Raw genomic sequence first — 22,786 nt, 5'->3', positions numbered from 1 at the left:
CACACACACCACACAGGTCAGCATTTAATTGAAACAATGTTTTACATTAAAACAATAATAAAAAACAGATTGAAAAAGAAAGCATGATTCTTCCTGTTTCCTCCTGTTATCATAATCGTTCTTTCCTGCTCTTCAGATTGACCTCTAACCAGAGCAAGGGGGTGGGGGCGGGGGGAAAGTCCTATTAACAGGAGAAGAATATAACCAGTGACTTGCCGGAGGCAGAAAAACACATCCTTGTCTCAAGACACTGAAAGATCTATTTAATGTAGGGAAATGCTGGGTACAGTGCAAAGCATGCTGCTAGAAGCAACGCAGAGGGCAAAGAAGGTGAAAACACTGCAAGTTATAATGCGGATAAACTGAAGATTCAGACATACTACCCCAGGAAACATTGAGCATCTGAGCTTCAGGTTGGGTATCGTTACACGGGAACGTTTTGGTTTGAGTATATGTCATTGCTATAAACTGACTCTGAGCTCAGCATTTGTTTAAGCTTTGCTCCCTCCTTTTCAGATGCTGCTCCATTCTTAAGGATTAATAACTATCAATAGTCTTTTGGCAGTGACTGGAAGCTCAGAAGGAGGGAGGAAGGACACATACGAAGTCAGCCTGCTGTGTGGTCAGTGGGACTACCCTCATCAGGGCTTAGGAACTTAACTCAGAAGACAGCCTCTGCAGGAGTGAATGACACTGATTCCCACTGGAGTATAAATGGAAAATCCCAGGGGAAAAAAAAATAATAATAAAGAAACAAGCATAATATGTCATGCATGATTACAAACAATGGAAAATAAACAATTTGTTCCAGTCCAGCAGCTATGTGCTCTACCTCACCAACTCATCCTGTCTGTCTAGAACAGAGGAAACTAAGTGGACAGAGGAGGGGGATAAAACAAAAAAGATCAGCAGAACGCCCTGTTCTGTTACAGACGAACCTTGTTTAGTACCAGGCTATGTATGAGGTCGATAGCATTGCTTCCCTGGAATGCTTTCTTGCACATTAGACCTCAGTCACAAATGTCTGAGCCTAAAACCAGGCTCTACAATACTGCTATATTTGTCAGTCTGTGCATAATTATATGCTACTGTAAATAATAGAAAGCATCCACTCAAAATGACAAACATACATACTTTAGGTTTCAGTACCAGAATATACACAACACTTGAGGAAATGAACTGAACAAAACAAAACTGTTCATCAGGCATCTTTCACGGCCCAGCAGCTATTTCTTCTGTAAATCCATCTTGTCTGAATTCACTCAACCAAAATGCAGAATTTTTAAGTAGCTTCAAAATAAAATCATAATCTTGTAAGATTGTTTACAGGAGGAAACGTTTCTTCTTTCCCTGCTAATCTGGCATTTCCCTCCCAAATTATTATGATCAAACTCAGAGGACACACACGATTTCTCCCCGTGACAGCTGTCAGATCTGCCATGATACATTCCTATGTGGCCGGAAATGGCATGCCTGACTGTGTATGGACAGATTTCAGCTTTCTAATGGCACTGAGTGGGGCATCTTCCCCTACTTCTAGACATTTAAATACTATACTTCAACCTTTAAAAATTTTATGCATAGGAAAAGAATTTCATAGAATTTAAAAACAGTTTTGAACTTTAGAAGCCATAAAAGGAGCATACCTGACTTCACACACGCCAGATATGAAAGTTATTCCTGTGTTTAGTATTTTTGAGATAAGGGTCTCTTCTGCTTTATATTTGGCAATATTTAATCTGCATGGCTTTCTGCACTCATTCGTGACAACCATCCCAAAATGATCCTAGGAAATCTTAGCTAGAACTTCAACTATAGATCACATGCATTCTTGAACATGTAGTCTCATAAACAAAGGGAGTTTACAGCACTTCATTACATCAGGATACTGGATGGACAAATCCAAGTAGGGGAACAAAAGATCACATGCGTGTAGGTTGTTTACCATTACACGTAAATATACAACACCACAGACAAGCCTGTTGTCCTAGCAGACAGAAGTCTCACCGTCACCTGTAAGGACCACTGCTCCACTTAAAACATCCCATAGACAGAGTCTGGGCAAAGACTCTTTCCCTTTACTCCCCAGATAAAGGAACAACAGCCCCAAGCAAGCACCTAATGCCTGGGGACTATTGGTAAGCTTTTCTCGGACCTGGGGGCAGGACCCATGATTCTAAATAGCTGCAAAATTTAGGTGTGTTCTTCCATTTGCATCCTAAAAACCTTACTGTTTGGAGGGGGTTTGGAGTATCTTGGTTATTTGGGATTGTCTGGTTTGGTTGATTTTGTTTTGTTTTTCCCCAAGTGTGAAATCAAACACACCAAATTTACCAAGAAATAAAAAAAATCCCAATTAAAATAAATCCATGGACCAAACTCCTATAAATACATTTTAAAACTTACTTATTTTTATTTAATCTGTACGTAAAATGCATACGCATTTAGAAAAAAAGACTAGGGAGCAGAAACCCTTACTTTTGCTCTTGAACCCATATTCTGCAATCTGTCTTTAGTTGCCAGCGCTATATGGGAAAATCCCCAAAGAACTTTCATATACTGTTTGCACAGGAAAGATAATGCCCTTAAATCCCTTGTAACCATAACATTGCAAATTCACTCGGCTAACCTGAGCACTAATCTACTGTAGGGATTATGTACACAATTTATAGGCCCTCGTGAAGAGCTCCGGCATTTGCTGGAACATGTCTATGGAGCTGACTGAAAAGTTGCTGAGAGGTACTACAGGGGAGGGAAAGGAAGGAAGGAAGGAAGAACTGTATTTTCCAAATTTCTTTCACACAGGAAATAGTTTATTCACAGATCAGGTACCCACACGTCATTTATCCTAAAACAATGACAACAGAGACAAAAAAGGAACACCAGACCGACTGCCTGCTCTCATAAGTAAACGTACCTAACCTGAGCTTACTCCTATGTGTGTTAGAAGAAAACCAGGGACTGCCAGGCTAACAGAGCAGCAAGGACAGGTAGACAAGAAGCAACAGTTAGGTCCAATGCGGTTCACGCCTCCCGTGGTGGAGCAGGAGGATGTCGCTGTTGCTGCTGTCACACATGCTGAGCAGGGTGCTGCGGTACTCTGGGCTGTGTAGGGGCTGCCATGCCAGGCCATGGAGCAGGACAAGGCACTCCAGGTTTACAATATAATCTGTACTATCCGGGACCCAGAGAAACTTAATACTTGAGGAGAACTGGAAGTGGTAACAGAAAGCTGTGTTGAAGCACATGACATTGGTGAAGATGAATATCTGGTTATGATCAGCTTTACACCAACAGTACCTCATTGCTCTTTGGCCATTCTCACTGGCCTCCACTAAAGAATTAAACTCTAGAGATATTTGCCTTTTAGACATAAGCTGGATATCTACATATCTGAAGGTACACATTCCATCTAAGATGACATCAAAAAGCAAATCAATCACAAAGAGAGAGTAGCAGCTGTGATGGAGAATCAAAACTTGCGTGAAATTGTGGAGCAGTGTGTTGCAGAGTCTGACTAGTACCTGTAATACCCACAGAGTTATTTTGATACATTTCTTAAAATACCTGTTTTAAAAAAAGGAAAACAATAACTATTAAACTCAAGGCCTTAATTATTATTGAATTCTTTTTATCTTCCACATATTTTAAAAGAAATTGTTTCTAAAATAGATTTAAATTATGACAAATTAGCCTCTAAAATAAAGCGAAGTACATAATGTTAAGGTTTTGTAATTTCTGGTGTCCAGAGAAATATTTACAATTAAATGCTGGTCTAGAAGTTAAAATCAGGAGACTTGTGAAAACTTTGCCTGAAAACATGTAAGCTCTGTCCCCAAGAGCCTCTATCCATTCTATGCACAAATTCCTACTGCTGATTTTACTCCTTAAGAACTAACACAGACGTACAAATTAAGCTAAATTCCACCAGAGGATCTTTTATTATCTTTTATTGATTAAACAACAGAATGAAGACTGCTTTCACATCCTAAGCTGAAGACAAACATCCACTCTAAGCAGGTTAGTTCAGATCTTTTGAAAGCCAGCAAAGCAAGATGGATTAAAAAAAAATGATAACACCGTCCATTCCTCTATGAGGCGGACAAAACTCCTATAGATATTTTAGTGCAGGAAGAATGTCACTTCAAATGTATTTGAAATGGATTCGATTCCCATTGCTGTTCAAGTTACATGTGAAACCAGACTCAGCACAGAAGCTGAAAGGAAAAAAATGCATACCAAATGCTTCACAGAGACAGCATTGTACTTGAGCTCTCGATGTTCCCCTATTTTGGTCGCTCAAAGAATGTAAGAGCAAGCCAAGTGATTAAAGAAAATTTGAGACAACTACAGAGAGAAGTCTTAGTCAAAATCGAAAAGGTATCTGAATCTAGAAACAACTGTGTTAAATCCAGTTCTTCCTAAAACAAGACTAAGTAATGAGTATTAGACACACCAACAAAAATGAAAACAAAGAACAGAATGAAAAGCCTTTCCAAAATTTAAAAAGTTACTGAAGGCTTCTATAAACATACTAAGGCTTCAGACCACTAATTCCCCCAAAAGTATGCTTGTATCTTGGAAGGGGGGGGGGGGGGGGAAATAGTTTTAGTCCAAATTTCAATTCATGACTTTCTGCATCACAAGGAACCGAGTCTGATTCGCCTGTGATAAGGTCAGGAAGTCCTCTTCAGTTTTTAGCTTTAAAGTTAACAGAGGAGCAAGCAGCTCAGATCACTGTAGGAAAAATACAAGGCTACAGGAGAAGTTAAAAGATAGCAAACTGCAAAGTGTTTTCAAAAATCAGTTTAGTCTTTGTCAAATCGAAGGTGCTATATAGACAGCTGATGATTTCTTCTGTTGCCTGGCACACATTGCTCTTTTCCAGCTTCACATCTAGGGAGCTGAAGCTTCTGACAGACTGATAAGCAGAAGAACAGTGACCACATCATTCCTGTGAACGTGCCTTGGAGCTGCGTTACAAACACTGTGTTGATTCCCAGCTCTAGAAAACAAACAGGACCACACAGAACTGACTGTTCCCACCACAGCTAGGCTGATGGCCTAACCTGAGACAGTATCTGCCCTAAACTTACTCTGTTCTTAAGCAAAATGACGTAATGCTAAATTTTCAAGATCCTCAAGCTGATGAATGGCATTTTGACTGATATTTCACAGCCCACTTCAGTCTGCACAGGAAGGACTGCACCAGTGCAGGCCACTCTGGCATCCTGCACCCCCCTCACCCTTCAAATCACGACAACTTGTTTTGGGGCTGACCAATCTATTAAAGACACAGAAGCTTCTCTATATGCATTGCCACACATGAATAATATCATTTTTTCAGCACCACTCAAAGCGCAGAAGCAAGAACACGGTGTCTATCTGCCATGGAAGTTAATTTAAAATGTTAGTGACAGTTATTGATCAGCTCTTCTGAAAATACTCTCTATTTCATTCTTATATAAATATCAGCAGACAGAATGGGACGTGCTTTAAACAGATTATTAAGTGCTCAACCCACAACTGTGTATATGAAGTCAGCAAGCCAGTTTCAGATCAAAACACACTTAAAATCAGTTTATGACGAAACCCAGAAGTTCATATGCCCCAACAACGTTACGTGCAGTGCTCTCCATAGAAAAAGATAAATCAAGTACAGTTACAAAACAAACCAAAAAAGACCAAAGATTTTATGTAAGAAAAAAAAACACATACAAAAAGCAACGTGCACCCACATCTCCTCAGAGAGGCAAACAGAGCAAGACCTCTCTGGGTACAAATACAGTCACACTAAGGAAACATCTGTGCACTCAGCATATGCAAAGACACAGCGGGAGGGGAAGAGAAAAAAAAAAAAAAGAGATTGAGAAATTTTGCAGTCACATTAGAATGACATTGAACCGAAGTAAAAGGGTGAGAGCCTAACCCTATGTAGTGAAACTAGCACGGTTTTTTTGTGGAATCTTAGGAAAGCAGTTCAACTATTTTAGACATTTAAGACAGCAATTCTGAAACCAATTCTGACTTTGTCTTTGCCCCACAAAATGTTGGCAGGAGGAAATCCTATGAAAGAGGACAAGGGATCCCACTGACAGGAATAAGGTCAACGCATTCCTCCCAGTCTCAAGCAAGTCTTCAAGCTGCTCAGCAGCATCCAGACGTGGCCATTTCTGCACAAAAGCCATCATTCTGAGTTCGTCCTCTAAGAAACAATCCAAAACCATGTTACAGTTCAAGTCCAAAAAGCCACTTTGTTACGTGTTCCTGAAGCAAGGACACATTTGTTCATAACCTGTTTAGATGTCAAACTAGGTCATTTGCTTTGGTTTAAAAACAGCTTCTGCATTAAGGACATAGCTTTAAAATTACAGAAAACAAAGCACTAACTTCAAACTCACGAGCGCTGAAGACAGAGATTGGATTTTCTTGGTCCTCTTACACCATAATTTAGCATGACAGAACACAGTGTTGGAAAACTCAGTTGTTCCAGTCCTAAAATTAATCTGTAGCTTTACTCCTGTATTGTGTCTCGACTTTTCAGAGTATTTCAAAATCCAGCATTCTGCCATTTCTGCAAAAATATCTCGATTCCATAAGAACACATTTTTTGGTATTGACAATCTCATTACGCACATTATTAATATTCCCCAACACCACCCCCACCCCAGATTCTACGTGACCTTTTCATAAAAAAGGCAAGCAGCCTTTCCCACCTCATTTTGAACGCCCCACAGGGACCAGAATTCAGTTAAAGAATACAACAGGAGATCATTTGCAACAGCATAATTACAATATTTTTTGTGCTATAAACACCCCCCCAAACAACCAAACCCAACCAATTGAAACACCACCACAGACACTGTATTTTCAATCTCTTTCCAGATGGGAATAACTCCAGTTATATAGTGCTTTCCCTTTAAATACTGTAACTGCAGTCAGTTAATTTGAAAACAATCCCATTGCCTTGGTCATCAACCAAAATCTACACTTCCAAAAGCATCTCAGCCCTATTCCTATGTTTAAGATTACAATTTTTTTTAAAAGTTAGATTTATTGTACACCACCAGCAGAACTCGGGTCCAAACTGTGTTGGGAAAGGTTCAGACTGAACCTTTATGGCTTAAAGAAAGGATAGATACTCGTGGTGCCCTAACACTGGGCTGTTTCATCAGCACTGTGAGCTGAAGCGAAGAGCTCATATATGAGACACAGGGTTGAAGCCACATACTGAACGCAGCGTTTGTCTAATTGAAAGACCAGTCAGAAGCTGGTCCTGAGGGTGCACAGAGACTCACTGTTAATCACATTAGCCCAAACAGCTCGTGTTTCCTGCAGGTGGTCAGGCTCCCAAAACTGCAGAACCTGGGGGGGCAGAGGGGAACGTGACAAAAAAACCCCAACCACATAGATGTAACAAAGAGACATTCCTGGGTTTCAGGAGAATTTACTCCCCAACTGATTATATGGAAAAAAAAAAAACAACCCACAAACCAAAAAACATCTAGGAGCCAGCCCTTCAATTGCTTATTTTTTCTAATTTCTCTTTTTAATTGGAGTGGATTGCAGAAACTTTTTTGCGTCATAAAAGACACAGCAGGAAGTTTCTCACTTCCAGCATAAGTGAATAGAGTACCCTCCTAAATATCTTTTCACAGAATCACAGAGTAGTAGGGGTTGGAAGGGACCTCCAGAGATCGAGTCCAACTCCCCTGCCAAAGCAGGTTCCCTTGGACAGGTCGCACAGGGAGGCATCCAGACGGGTCTTGAATATCTCCAGAGGAGGAGACTCCACACCCCCCTGGGCAGCCTGTCCCAGGGCTCTGTCACCCTCACTGGGAAAAAGGTCTTTTTCAGATCTAGTATCTCCATATAATCAATATACAGAGCTATCAATTAAACAGCAATAAAAGGACTCTCCACCCTAGCTGTATTATTTGTGAGAACACAGGGGTAATAAAAGGGCCACAGAGAATCACGACCGCCAAACAACAGGACTCAAAGTTATGGTCAGAAGACAAGAGAGTGTATGGCTATGCAAGCAGCTTCACAGATCCAGCAGAGTAACACCAATTCATACTGGTTAAAGATGCAGCTCAGTTTCTTATTTCTGTAAGGTTTTTTTGTAACGGCCAGCTCAAGCCAGTGCACTGTTATAATCCTAAAGGGTAAGCACAGTGATACCTTTAACTGCATTACAATTGGGTAATTTAATGAAACTTTAATTCAAAATAAAAACACAACCAGCACTCCTTTCACAGAAGTCTCCATTTCAGTGGTTACAATGCAACATCCTCACTGGAACCAAATAGATGTTATTGCAAGAGAGACTGTTGTTTAAACAAAGACATTTGTTCTTCCTCTCCTCATGATGCTATCTTATCACAGCCCAAGTGTTTTATATCAGCACACTGAAATTATGTGTAACGAACAAGGATGTTCAAGATAAATTCTAAGAGTTACAAAGCAAATACTTCCTTTCTCTGTACACAATACAACTGAACCCACTTCTTGAAGAAATCAAGCTATATTTATATTCACCCTCTTGAAATGCTACAGGCAGCCATAGAAGGATAAGTTTATAATAAATTGCTATATTTGGAAACCTTTGTTGCTAAGCATCTTCTAACATTCAGTACAGTTTATACCATTCGTGTCCCTGCTACATAATTAACATTTCATATGTTTTAGAAAAAAAAAAGTGCAGTGCTTATCTTTGTTGTTGAATCAAAACTTTTTTTTTTTTTAAGGGAATTAATAAGAGACTGTGTGGCCAATTAATTAAAGAAGCAGCAACAAGATCCTAGGGCCATATGTATACTGACATTATATACCAGGATGTGGCAGAGTCTATCTTCAAGGCTATGCCTCTGCTTGAGATAAAACAATTCAGAAGGCAGCTGTTCACACTAAAAGGTAGTCTACTAAATAATTTAGGACACAGTAGACCTCTCCCAATCTTGAGAGCATGACTCTCAGCTGTGCACATAACTAAGCCCTTCTCTTATCAAGAACTCTGTGCACATGAATCCCTCAGAGGGTACCTCAAGCTTTCAAGAGTCTATCACGAGGAGCCTGTTGCAACCTGATGTCCACAGAATGTGGTCCAGTACCCATCAAGGTATTTACAGGTTTTCCACACTATGCTGTTAGCCTATATGTGGAATTAACTGGGAAAATCACAAGTGTATTGCTAGGCAGCAGAGAATCACAGCAGATCCCAATTTGCCCAACACAGCCACTACAGATAACGCAGCCTCAAACAGAGATCAGGCACACCGATTGTGAAAGCACTGCATCGAAGCTAGCAATGCATGTCATGTTAGAAATACCAGTTCTCATTTTGAGTGAATGGCTGTGATTATTTTTAAGACAACTACTACTTACTCAGCACGTGAGGGGGAGATACAGGTACTCTGCACAACAATTATGGCAAAGATATACACTCAGAGCTGATGCCCATCACCCTATTGTCAACACCTGCCACAATGCTGTAAGCTGTGTGATTTCTAGCATTTCTCCTGGAAAGTCACAACATTTCACAACAAACTGTATCTTTTATAGAGGAAAAGAAAGTATTGGAAGAAAAATCCACTAATAATTTAAAAATCCAGCAGATTAAATACACCCACCCTTAATCGATTATGATATATATAATATAATTGATATATATTGATTATTATATATAATATATATTATATAATTGATATATATTATATATCATGATTTATTGTTATAATAATCGATTCTATGTTATATATTATTATAATCATACTCAAATATTATATAATAATTGGTTATTATATGTATTATATATAAATCACATTGATTTTATATATATATATACACACACACAAACACAAATATTTCACAGATGTTGGTCATCATGTTTGGGAGAATCCAGAGTGCACTGCAGAGATTCTCCAGGTTTCCCATCCACCTTGCCTCTCCTTGTCCATTCCAGCATTCACAACACTGCACTTCTGTACACACCATACACACAGGGGCTAGAAGCATTCAGTGCTAGCTGAATGCTATAGGCTCCTAAACAATTAAAGGCTGAACAGAATAGAGCACTTGCCTGTCTGAACCCAGAAGTACCACTGCGCAGTTCTTGCACTGGAGAACTTTGGCCAAGAAAACAGTTGGGATATGTTTACCTCTACAACCGCTATTTCTTTTTCTTTAATCTATGTTCTTCAGAATTATATAGAAGACAAACATCAAAGCTGATAGATAAGTGAAGTATCTTAGGAAACCTATCTATAGATGAAATAATGAAAAGTTTACCTATCATAGCCCTGCAATTACTACATTTACCGTGTTACATTAATTACTGCCTCCTTGGTTTTTATGAGGAGAATATACATATCATAAACATAGACTTGAAGCATAAAGATAACTTCCAAAGGACTTATCCTTTCTTATCTAAACTTTGTATTAAGAACATAAACATATTTAGCTTGTAAACTCTCAGTCTTTCCACCCACAAATGAAGTACCTAAAGATACAAATGGGGTAACCAGGACTCAAGAGTATCCCTAAGACCACTGCCACAATACAGTTAGCAAGCAACTAGAGTCCTGTACCAAAAACTGAACCTGTATTTCTGACTTAATTCCTGATTCTAAATCAGTTTCCATGCGTCACTTGTACTTACACACAGATTATGTGTAAAAGCAGCACAAATAACCTTAAAATTTCTGAAAGAACTCTTAACTTCGCGATATAAACGATATGTTCATATCATGTTTTATGTTGTCATATATGCAAAATATTATGTTCAATTCTGAGCCCTACATGACCAAAAGGTTGACAAACTGGAGGGAGTTCAGAGAAAATCAACATAATTTCTCAGAAGGCAGGAAGGACTTATTTATGAGGAAAGATTAAAAGAGCTAAATATTTATAGTTTGGCTCAGTAATGAATGAGGAGGTAGGGGACATGAGAACAGCCTAGAGATATCTGAAGGGTGTAAACACGACGGAGGGAGAGCAAACGTGTTATACAAGGATGTAAATAGAAATAATAGGATAAAACTAAACAAGGAAAACTTAGGCTGAGTACCAGAGAGCATTCCTGGACAGCAAGCTATCTTGGCCCACAGCACAGCTTCTTAAGTGGAGCAATAGGAGCCCACTGCTTGGAACAACAAGACTAGACAAAACACTGGAAAGCTTGCCATATGCAATAACCTCCCTCTTCTGAGGAGAAACACTACCTCATAAAGGCTAGTCTTCTCTAAGTTTAACTCCAGTGAAAGCGTTAACATTTTAAAAGGTAGTGAAAACTTCACATAAAAAATAGATATCAAGAGCTTAATAAAAAAACACAACCCCACAAACCCAAAAACCACAGATAAGAACATTCCTTAATCACGAGCAATGTAAATTCAGTTCACGTAGCACTCCAATCAAATCATGTTTCTGCTACTTGAAAAGGAGAAATACATGTGGGCTGCCAAGGGTGAACGGCACTGGACTGTCTTCTCCCCAGCAGAGGTCACTCCAAGTTAAAAAATTACAAGGAAATTTACAGCATCCATTGAAACTTTATGAAAGAACATCAGTAGCGAGGAGACACCCTCCTTCCCTCACTCCCAGCACTGGCTTTGGATCCAAACCTCCCATATGAGTGTGTCCTGAAATAAGTTGCAGGTACATGCCAGAAGCTTTGGATCTACATAACAAGTAACGTTCAATTTGCACAATGTTTGATTTTCTTTTCTAAAAGGCTCTCATGAAGTGGTAAATATCGAGGTAAATATTGCCTATTTGCAGCTGGACTATGAAGTGTACAGAACCAATGTGCTCATGCACAAGTAAAGCCCAGGCTAGGTCATGTTTGGAATTGAAACCACACCACTTTTCACTGAAAATGTTAGATTACATTAGTTAAGTATTTGCTATGCAAAGGCTGTGACACAAGCAGACTGACAGGCTTCCAAAAACACAGAGGAAGGAAAATAAAAAATGAGTTTATCTTCTGTTGTTGTTTATATATATATTTGTTTTAAAAGAATGTTAGCTAACTTAGAGCTTAAAACACAACCGAGGCCAACAGAAGAGTACTATAAAAAGAAAAGTCCGTGTTAGTACATATTGTTTTGTCTTGATCCAAATAAAAGTCCACAGATTTATATTTAAGAGCTATCCCTTAGACATTCCAGAAACCGGCAAGTAAAAACCTTGCTGTTCCAGGTGCCATCACCCCTAATAAAACTTTTGTCATCTTCATAGTTAATCCTGATGCAAGAATTAGCCATGCACTGCCACACTGCCAGAGGAAGTTGTCCCAGTGCCAAGGGAAATAAAAGTAACCAGCACATGCAGCAAAGTTGTATTTGTGAACTACAAGGGAACAAATATGCATAAGCAGAGCTGAAGAGTCATATTTTGACTAGACTGGTTTAAAATGGGTAGATTTAAGGTCCAACACTTAAACTGCCTAGACACATTTTAGCAAACTGTAAGAAGGGATAGAAAGTACTTTTAATCTTTCATCCAATGAAAACAGAAGTGAACTCGTGTTTAAGTATTCCCTGGAACATACTGAACCCTGGCTGCGTGGATAATTCTCCAGGGCTATGCGTGTACTGGAGGCCAAGGGAAACTTTCCACAGCTCAGGGCACGCACTGCAGTTCTCCCAGCTCCACTGCAGGACCCAACCCAGGTGTATACAGTCCCCTAGGTCCTGCCACAATACACTTGCCTGCGGAAAGAGGAGCACAAAACACAGGAGGGAGCCACAGTAAACACCACTCAGGCTCCCAGTCAATATCCTGGGAGCAAAGACCTGCAGGACAAGCTGTCTAGCCTGAATGACTTGGCAGTTTTGTACAGAAAGGAAAGGCTCTAGAGCAGAAAAGCTCACAGGGGTACGTCACTTAACTCACTAAACCTCTGGTAAATTGAGAGACAGCTAGGTAGCTAACATGCTAGAGATGGCACAGGGGATTCCCCAGTGTTATTAATCTTAAAAACTCAGGTTTAGAATCTGTTAATACTCAAAAGAGTTTTTCTGGTCTTCCCAGGAACAGACTGGTGTTCCTTAAATTCCATACCTGGCCATACTTTCTTTGACACAACAACTAATCAGATCTCATTGGTCCAAAAGCTATTATCACCGGCTGTGCTCTTTTTTTTAAAAAAAAAAAAAAAATACAGAGACAAATAAAGTAGGATCCTAAATAAGACACACAAAGTCTTACCTGCTTCCTTGCACAAGGCTGCTAAGTCCGCACCCACGTAACCATGTGCACTATCAGCCAGTTGCACCAGCTGTTCTGCTGTGAGGGAATGGGGGACTTTTTTGAGAAGCTTCTGAAGTATGTCCAGACGGTCTTGGGCATTGGGAATTCCAATTTCTATCTCTTTATCAAAACGCCCAGGTCTGCGCAGCGCTGCGTCCAGTGCATGAGGACGGTTAGTAGCCCCAAGAACCAAGAGCTGCCCTTCACTGCCCTCCTGAAGGCATCAAACAATTCAAAATATTAATTTTAAAATACAATCATGTCACACAGCTTATAAACATACTTCTTGTTTACGTCTTCCAAATATAACACACACTAAAATCCTGATCCTAGCTCTAAAGAAATAAAGCAAACTTTCCAGAATATGTAGCCCACAAATGATCCTATCCAGTCTATCCCTAATCGCAATTTAGGAATACTGTAGGTTGCACACACATATGGTTAACACAAGAGAAGCTTTACTCCTAGATGCCCTCATCCCCCCCTCTCCCACTCTCATCCCCAAGAACCTGTTTTCCTATTTCAGGAAAGTAAGCACCACACAAGAATAAAAAGGTTTGAACAGACCTTGAGTAAATGAGGTTGGAAAACAAATCATTTAAGGTATCAAAACCAGCAGAGACAGGAGGTTTGTTATAAGGCTTCCTGTAGGTTCAGCAAGAAAAGCAAGGTCAAACATGCTAACCAATTTCTTTAAGCTCTATTTTTTCACTTTTAGAGCAAGACAAAATCAGCTAGGAGGTCTCTTGCAGTGCCAAGCTCTTTTTTGTGAACAAAACACTTTATACAGAAAGAGTACCCATCAGCTTTTGCCATCAGAAAAATACATTCTGCCTGTGAACAACTCCAGGCGAAGCAGCTCCACCTATCACATGGGAAAATAATGAGAAATAATCCAACCTGCATACCTACCACCAGAAGTATTTCGACAACTTTGTTTCCAGAACAACTAAAAATACCTGGCTTAGTTCAACGATGGGCTTTCACTAAAATTTCTGGTTTATCTCCAAAACTACGACAGTGGGAGAAGGCAAAGGAAAAACAGTGCATGGAGGAAAACTGGCTTTCTTTTAATGGCAGTTATGAGGAGAAACTCCCCTCTTGACTCTTCTGCCTTGCATACAATAAAGCATTAGATTACTACATAAAGTCTTGCCTAAGCCTATTTTCTTAACCGCTTGAATCAGGACAGCCTGGGGGATGACCTGCTGGAGAGGAGTTCTGTGGAGAAGGACCTGGGGGTCCTAGTAGATGACAGGTTGGCCATAAGCCAGCAGTGTGCCCTGATGGCTAAGAAAGCCAATGGGATCCTGGGGTACATCAGGAGGAGTGTGGCCAGCAGGTCAAAGGAGGTGATCCTCCTCCTCTACTCTGCCCTGGTCAGGCCCCACCTGGAGTTTTGTGTCCAGTTCTAGGCTCCCTGGTATAAAAAGGACAGGGATCTCCTGGAGAGAGTCCAGAGAGGGCTACAAAGATGATTAAGGGCCTGGAGCATCTCCCCTATGAGGAAAGGCTGAGTGAGCTGGGACTGTTCAGCCTAGAGAAAAGAAGACTAAGGGGGGACCTTGTTAATGTTTATAAATATCTTAAGTATGGGATGCAGGGGGAAATAGCCAGCCCCTTTTCAGTGGTCTATGAAGACAGGACAAGGAGCAATGGCCTCAAGTTGGAGCACAGGAAGTTCTGCACCAACATGTAGAAGAACTTTTACACAATGAGGGTGACGGAGCACTGGAATAGGCTGCCCAGGGGGATGTGGAGTCTCCTTCTCTGGAGATATTCCAGACCCATCTGGACGCCTACCTGTGCAATATGAGCTAGGGACCCTGCTTTGGCAGGGTGGTTGGACCCGATGATTTCTCGAGGTCCCTTCTAACCCCTATGATTGTTTTCCCTCACAACAATGCATCTACAATTGACTGCATGATAGAAGTAAAATTACTTTTTTCAGCTAGTCCCCATAGACACTGTCTCAATGTGGTCTACTTACTGAGCCAATGCCATCCATTAACGTCAGCAATGAAGCAACAACTCTCTTCTCAACTTCATTCTGAGCCCCTTCCCTCTTTGGGCAGAGAGCATCCAACTCATCTATAAATATAATGGAGGGGTGACTGGGCCGAGGGGAGGAAAGTGGGGAAAAAAAGTTAAGGTTCTCAGGAAGATTTAAATCACCAAGGCAGAGAAGCACAAAGCTGTTTACGGAAAACATCAATTTCCTACAAAAATTAACAAGCATCCTACTCCTCTGGGCAACTGAAAGTTTCGACCCTGAATGTGGTGTTACTCAAAGACATAACTAAAATGACTAACATATTAATGCCATCTTTAATGCCTTAAAGATGACCTACCAATCTACTGTTCTATGACTCTCAAAGCCTCCATGCTAAATATACCAGTTCCATGAATAAAGACTTTATCTGACACTTCCAAAAAACGTGGGATGTGATGGTCTTTTGCTAGTGTGTTACGAAGAACAATCATTTGAAGGCTGAAGTCTGCCTTAACCAGGTCTAATAAATTTGGGCAGAATGCCACCCTAATCTAGAGGCACACCATATCCAGTACCAACACTAGTTCATTTAGAGCTGGCTTCCACGTCTCAGGACAAAGATAAAACTAGGCATAAAAATTTGGATCCAGGTGAAACACTGGCTCACGCTTCCATCTGTTGAAGTAAGCGTACAATACACTAACGATACAGATTGAGCAATTTGGCACCATCTGTAACAGTCCCTTAAAAAGGATAGTATCCAAAAACATTTAATAGGCATACTAGAATTTCACTGCTTTCCTTCTAGCTAAGCTCTATATAAACAAATTTATTTCCTTTTTAAAACGACTGCAGGAAAAAAAATTACAATTCAAAGATTCTTGCAAATGTTTTTCTTTTAAGAACATTAATGCTGGAACCGACACCACAAGTAAGTGAGGGCGAATAAAATCATCCAAGAGAACATACCGCTGAGCAGCTTCAGCAAATATCTGACGCAATCTTGATTCAGACTCCCCATAAAACCTACAATGATTTAAATATTTTAATAAAAAAACTTTTTTTTTTGGTCTTTTCCAGGCAACTTGTAAAATTATTGTTTGTGCGCTCCAAAAAGCCATAGGATACCCTTTTTCAAAGTATATGCAAATCTACAATCATCTTTATTTCCACAAGGACAAGAAATTAACATAAAATGGGGCACAGGCCCAAGATAAAACCATCTTGTAACTAGAAAAGTGATTAAAAGGAAAAGCTTCTCTATTCTATGTTAGAAACAATTTTACCTATAACAACAAACCAAAAATTAGCTCCCTGGAGACATTAATCTGTGCAGTATCGTCTTTCCTTTCACATACGCTTTAACAAGTCTGTCCCCTTGTTGCAGAACTAATACACAACTGCAGATGCAGTTTTAGTCCCCTCCTTAATTTAGTCCATGCCTTACACAAGTTTCTTGGCCAAATCCCATAAACCTTTTATATTGCAAGAAGAAACATAAGCCCTACTTGAGAGAACCCTTTCCCATTTGTTTGGTTTTGACTCTCTTGGGCAGACAGCCCACAGCCAATTCTCCATCTGCATCTATCCAATGGATAGATGCCAGAACAGATTTCGGGCTAATACATTTATAGAATTAATGAAAATAAATTGGGTGGACTTACTTGCTTATTATTTCAGGACCATTAATAACAGTAACGTGAGCGCCAACCTCATTTCCAATGGCTTTGGCAATCATAGTCTTCCCGGTACCTGGAGGGCCATATAATAGCACTCCTCTAGGAGGAGGGATTCCTTTAAGCAAGCACATGCACACAAACAGAGAAGAAAGTTATTTGTGATAAATGCTGGGCTGAACAATCTGCACTTGCACACTCGACTGCCCCAGATATTACCAATTACAACATGACCTCAGTGTTAATGCCTTTAACAGATAGATCATTATGATAAAATTACAGGCTTTCAGTGGGAAGAGCACTCTATCAGACATACATCTATATTTTTCACTTTAGAGTTCAAACAATTCTGTTGAAAAAGCAGCTGTTAAAATAATTCTGTTTGTCAGTAGTTGAACATTATAATTCTACCTATATGTTATAGCATTTATTGGCATACTTTTTTACAAAAAATTACTGGACTGAGTACCTAACATCCATAAACCTCCTTTATTAAGTTATTAATGATTCTTACAGAGTCATCATTACAAATTTCCAACACCAGAAAACCACTTCTCTTCAAGTGTCCAAAAAAATTCAGAAATACTGAGGCTCGATTCAAGAATACTTACAGAAACCTGAAAAATACAAATCAAGAGGATGAATTTGCCTCTTTAATGGCAAATGTTAAGAGCTGAAACAGAAACATTCAGGCACAGAACATAAGGGACACTAGAAGAACAAGGTACTACTGTGCACAGTTAAACCTGGACAGGTGCGAAGTAACATTATCGTCTGTGGTAAAGAGCCAAAAATCCCAAAAGTTTCAGAACCTCAAAGCCAAATTAAACGAGACAAAGCTGAAACAGAAGGTGAAAAATTAGAAAGCAAAAAGAAGAGAGAAATGTTTGACAAAGGACTGATGCTGTCCCAAAAGACATTGCTGAGACACAACCAGAGAAGGAACAGCAGTTGGGTCCTGTAATACCAGATAGGAAATGATGCTTGAAGGGCAGGTCAGCTCCCAGTGCTGACAGAATAATAGAGCTGGTGCAGAATGAAGCCCGAATCTTAGGAACTAAAATACTCAGAAACAAACAAGCAAGCCGTACTAACTGACAGAGGACTGGAATGAAGTGTCTTTATGAGCAGGTTACTTCACACCAGTCCGTTAAAGCGCACGCTGCTCCCTCATGTGGTGCTTCTGGTACTGACTGGCAAGAAACAGCTGCTGAACGGAAGGTCTCACCCTCGGCTGACAGTCCACAAAGGGCTCTCAACAGTTGGGGTTACTAGAGGTAACTGGTGAGGAAACATCACCACCTCTCACACCATTAGTGCAGAACCTGATCAAGCACTTTTGGGGCTAAATATGAAGGCTGTTGATGCCGAAGCAAACTTTCTCCTAACATAAAACAACGTGGTGATGCTGAGGTTAGAGGCCAATGAATTGAGCTGGACGACACACAGATGAAGATACCTCACAACATCCCACTGACACCTGTCGATCATGCCCAAGCAACACACTTGAAAAGAACCACCAGTGTATTATGGAAATTGTCCCAGTAACCACTGAAATCACCTCCTCTCTAGATCTTACATAAGGGAAAAAGGTAAAGCACTGTCTCACAGTGATGCAGCCCTCGGAAGTACAGTGAACAAACATGCCTGTTCTCTATACATACCCATTTGTAATAAATACAGATACAGTTTTATCTTTGTCACAACAATCCTCTAAATTCATATATACCTTAGTTATAACATATATATGGTAACAGTAATCATGATACTTTTTCCACCTTGTAATTCTGTACCAAACACACTGAGCAGTTTGAATAAACAGCCTCAAACATATCCTTAAAATTTTGCAGGAACCCTACAAGACACAGGGATAAAAACAGCACAGAAATTAATATTACTGAGTTTTTGTTCAACTTAATTTGTTTTGGTAGAGTCAGCTAATTACATTTTTTAAGTCTTATGACACAGACATCTGCACCTTTCAAATGCCCAAATATAGAAATCTTTCCTATTTGCTATAAATTCTGCTAATGCACCCCTGAATTTTCTTAGACACACACATTTCTTGATTATTCAGTTATTTTTCATGCAAGCTAATCGTAACATCTTCATAGTATCCATATAGTATAATTATAAAAGTTTGATGTTGTTTGGACACACAAGCATATCAGATTAGCGCTTCACAATATTCAGTGCATATTCCTGAACTAACTTGGCTTTAAAAAAAAAACAAAGAAAGAAAATGCACATCAAAGAGAAAAACTGGTATCAAATAGAAAAAGCCAACTCTCGGGCATCATACCGTAACTCTTGAACAGTTCAGCTTGCTTCAAGGGCAATTCAACCGTTTCTCTAATAGTCCTGAGCTGGCTGCTTAAACCTCCTATCATATCATAGGTGACTCGGGATTCACAGTCGCTATCTTCTGCTACATCCATCCTCGTTTCAATGAAATTGATCCTAGTTCTTGAAGAAATGAAATAAAAAGCATCTGTATTGCTTATCGCTCCAGTATTGCCAGTTAACAGGAGTCTCTCACTGCTTCCTTTCCCAGCCAGCTCCAAATCATCGCTGAGGTCGGCACCATCTCCTTCGCTGTGGGCTTTATCTCCCTGACCAGAGTCTTGGCCACTGACTGACACTGCAGAACTGGGTGTAACTGGTGAACTGGTAACTGGATCCATGGGTTTGCACGGTGTCTTCACAGATACCACCTCTGGACTATCACCAATGTCCATCTCACCGAGCTGTAAGGACAAATCTAATGTACTTGTCTCCCAACCAGATCTTCTGAGGTCTGGCTCAAGCATGTCACTGGAAATGGCACTGCCCTGGGCAGTCAGCTCTGCACCATCAGTTCCTTTCACTTTCATCACCACAATGTTACAAAGCTTGCCATAGAAATTGAAAGCCAAGAGGTTTCCTGGTAAAACTATCTTCCCATCTGTGACAAGATTTGGGGGAAAAAAAGACAAAGAAAGAAATGTCAATCTACTTTGGCAGCATTCAGACATTCTTGTATCAGAAGAATTCTTTATCAGGAAGCAGGTGTGTGCACTATGAATTACCATAACAAAAGATAGTTAGGTCATTTCAATGTAATTCCACTTCATTTAAATGATCATTTGTACACAAACACACTTCAGTGGATCAGCATTTGTCACTATCATACGTAATCTTTCATACTAAACTCATACTCATTCAAAACTCCTAATTTCATACAACATATAACGGGAGATTACGGAATTAGTGTTGTTCAGAAGTAAAAAATTTTGTATTTCCTCTGTGGCTCACAGGTTCACAATAGGCCACGTTTAGCCCACCTTTTTTGAGTCTTGGCCTAAAAAAAGTGACATTTTTGCATTTCCTGACCTTTCTCTGTCAATGAAAAGGCTATCTGAATGCACTCTACAGGCACAAAAATACAAAGGCAAAAATGTAAACAAGATTTATTATTTCCAGACAAATTCACAAGTTTGGAACACAGTAATCACAGAACGTTGGGAGTCGGAAGGGACCTCAAAAGATCATCTAGTCCAACCCCCCCTGCCAGAGCAGGATCATCCAGACTAAGTCACACAGGAACGCATCAAGGCAGGGTTTGAATGTCTCCAGAGAAGGAGACTTTACAACCTCTCTGGGCAGCCTGTCCCACTACTTCATCACCCTCAAAGTGACAAAGTTCCTCCTTACATTCACATGGAACTTCCTCTGCTCCAGCTTGCACCTGTTGCCCCTTGTCCTATCACTGTCAATCACTGAGAAGAGCCTGGCTCCATCCTCCTGACTCTCACCCTTCGCATATTTATAGACATTAATCAGGTCACCCCTCAGCCTCCTCCAGGCTAAAGCGGCCCAGCTCCCTCAGCCTCTCCTCATAAGCAAGGTGTTCCACCCCTTTCATCACCTTGGTGGCCCTGCACTGGGCTCTTTCAAAGAGTTCTGTGTCCTTCCTGACATGAGGGGCCCAGAAGTGGACCCAATACTCCAGGTGCAGTTTCAGCAGGACAGAATAGAGAGGGAGAAGGACCTCTCTTGACCTACTAATGCCACCCCTTCTAACACACCCCAGGATGCCATTGGCCTTCTTAGCCATGAGGGCAAGTTCATGTTTCCTGCTTTTTAGCACAGCAATACTGTTATTAATTCCTAAAACAGAAGATACTGAGTAGAACAATTTCCAGTGAGTGCTTTGAGTAGCACCTCCTTGAATAACTTTGCTTTTTGCCTTACTTATCCATATCTACCACCCAATGAATAGCATTTTTGCTTATTTACCAGCAACGTAAAAAAAGATTCAGAGTATGGGATTTCTTTGTAATACTGACCCCTTATCTTGTTTTCAATACACAGTATTGTGCTTCCCGGTGCCAGACAATTCTGAAGCGTTTCAGCCAGAAGGCCAGCAATGACTGATAAACAACCATAACTGTAGCCAGCAATTGGTATAATAGAAGAGATGGAACCAGGATTAATGGAAATTAGAGACTTATTTCATCTACTACTAAAGATAAGCAGTCAAAAGAGAAGCAACAGAACTTATACCTAGGTTTCTCAGTAGACAGACAGACATCTCCTCAGGATTAACAGTGGCATCTTTGTCCCTGTGGTAGAAGAAAAACAATAAGATTTTTCCAAGCAGCAATTACTTCAAAACCAAGAGTCCACACCACTCAGGCACCAGGATAACAAATACCACCTATTCCACAGTTAATGATTTAACCTCACAGACAAAAAAGATGAGTGAGACCTTTACAGTCTTCAGACCATTTGATTTCAACTCTGAAACTAGCAGACACGTAGTAACAAAAGAAGTGTACATGTTTACTTTTGGGTTAGTCTTCCCATAAAAAATGCTCTAACAAACAATATCACAGGTTATATTTATCATTTCTTAATACTACAAACATGGAATGCATGCTTCTCATCTCACCCAGCAGAACAGCCATCACTGTATTTACTGAATTGAAAAAAAACCACAACCAGATAAGGTCCATCTTTTTCAGCCCTCCAAACACACATACACGTCTTTTACTGGCTAAACTAGCACCTTCAGCACTTGCACAGCCATGCACGTCTTAAGCACTGTGCATCCACTATCAAACCAGTACAAGTTTCCCCCACGATGCATCTTCTAGTCTTACATGTCATGGAGTCTAAGTGACTTCACAGATAAGCCTTAAGCCACTTCCCTCTCCAGCCCTGGCCTGCAGCATTGTCTCAAACACTGTCTCAACGCTGGGATTTAACACACGACTGAGCATACCTCCCCTCAGGCCAAAGCAAATGAAAGGCAAAAGGTGCTTTATGTGAATGTCTTTCTCTGGCTTCCATATCGAAGTGTTTTATGCCACATATACAGCTCACTGAGCACAGGCATCAACTCTCCCTGTGCTTCACATACGCTGCAACCTGTAAGGCTGTGTATATTCAATCATTTTTTAGTGATGCTTTATTAATGCAATCATTTTCCTCTTCCACTGCCAGCTTCACCTTTTACTAAACCCCATTAAACTGATTTTTTTTAAAGTTCCTTAGGATTTGCCCCCCTCAGCCAATTTGTACCCATTAGCCCTTCTGTTTTCACAACGAAATAAAATGTTTCCCTGTACCCGTTTCACAGATGAATGCCTACAACCTTTGTACCCACATGTTATACCTGTATGAGGAAAATCATTACACCAGGAACCCAACAGCAGAGGCACCAAAGGTATTTAAAAAGATACAGCTGCTGCAAATAAAAGTATGATCAAGAGGGGGAGCTCTAAACCTACAAATTAAAAAAAAAACACAACCTGTTATCAAATTTACTGATAAGAAAGCAACTTGAGGGAAAGAGGGGTATGATACTTATTTAGACAAG

At 40.2% G+C, this 22,786-nt stretch overlaps 1 protein-coding gene and 1 pseudogene across 2 annotated transcripts in view; one reads left to right on the top strand and one right to left on the bottom strand.

Annotated features, from left to right (window-relative positions):
* The window catches only part of AFG2A (AFG2 AAA ATPase homolog A), a 205,677-nt gene that overhangs the window by 178,725 nt on the left and 4,166 nt on the right, over window positions 1-22,786 (bottom strand). Inside the window, 6 exon segments of the mRNA XM_084263783.1 lie at window positions 13,213-13,468; window positions 15,245-15,368; window positions 16,217-16,273; window positions 16,912-17,041; window positions 19,226-19,867; window positions 21,469-21,527. Of these exon segments, the coding sequence (XP_084119909.1) occupies window positions 13,213-13,468; window positions 15,245-15,368; window positions 16,217-16,273; window positions 16,912-17,041; window positions 19,226-19,867; window positions 21,469-21,527 (1,268 nt within the window).
* LOC311191569 (cytosolic iron-sulfur assembly component 2A-like) lies at window positions 3,052-3,521 on the top strand (annotated as a pseudogene). The gene has a single exon. The product of its transcript is annotated as a cytosolic iron-sulfur assembly component 2A-like (transcript).

The sequence above is a fragment of the Gallinula chloropus genome, assembly GCF_964237585.1.
Source record: "Gallinula chloropus genome assembly, chromosome: 4".
Taxonomy (NCBI): Eukaryota; Metazoa; Chordata; class Aves; order Gruiformes; family Rallidae; genus Gallinula; species Gallinula chloropus.
This window is presented reverse-complemented; position numbering and strand designations above follow the sequence as displayed.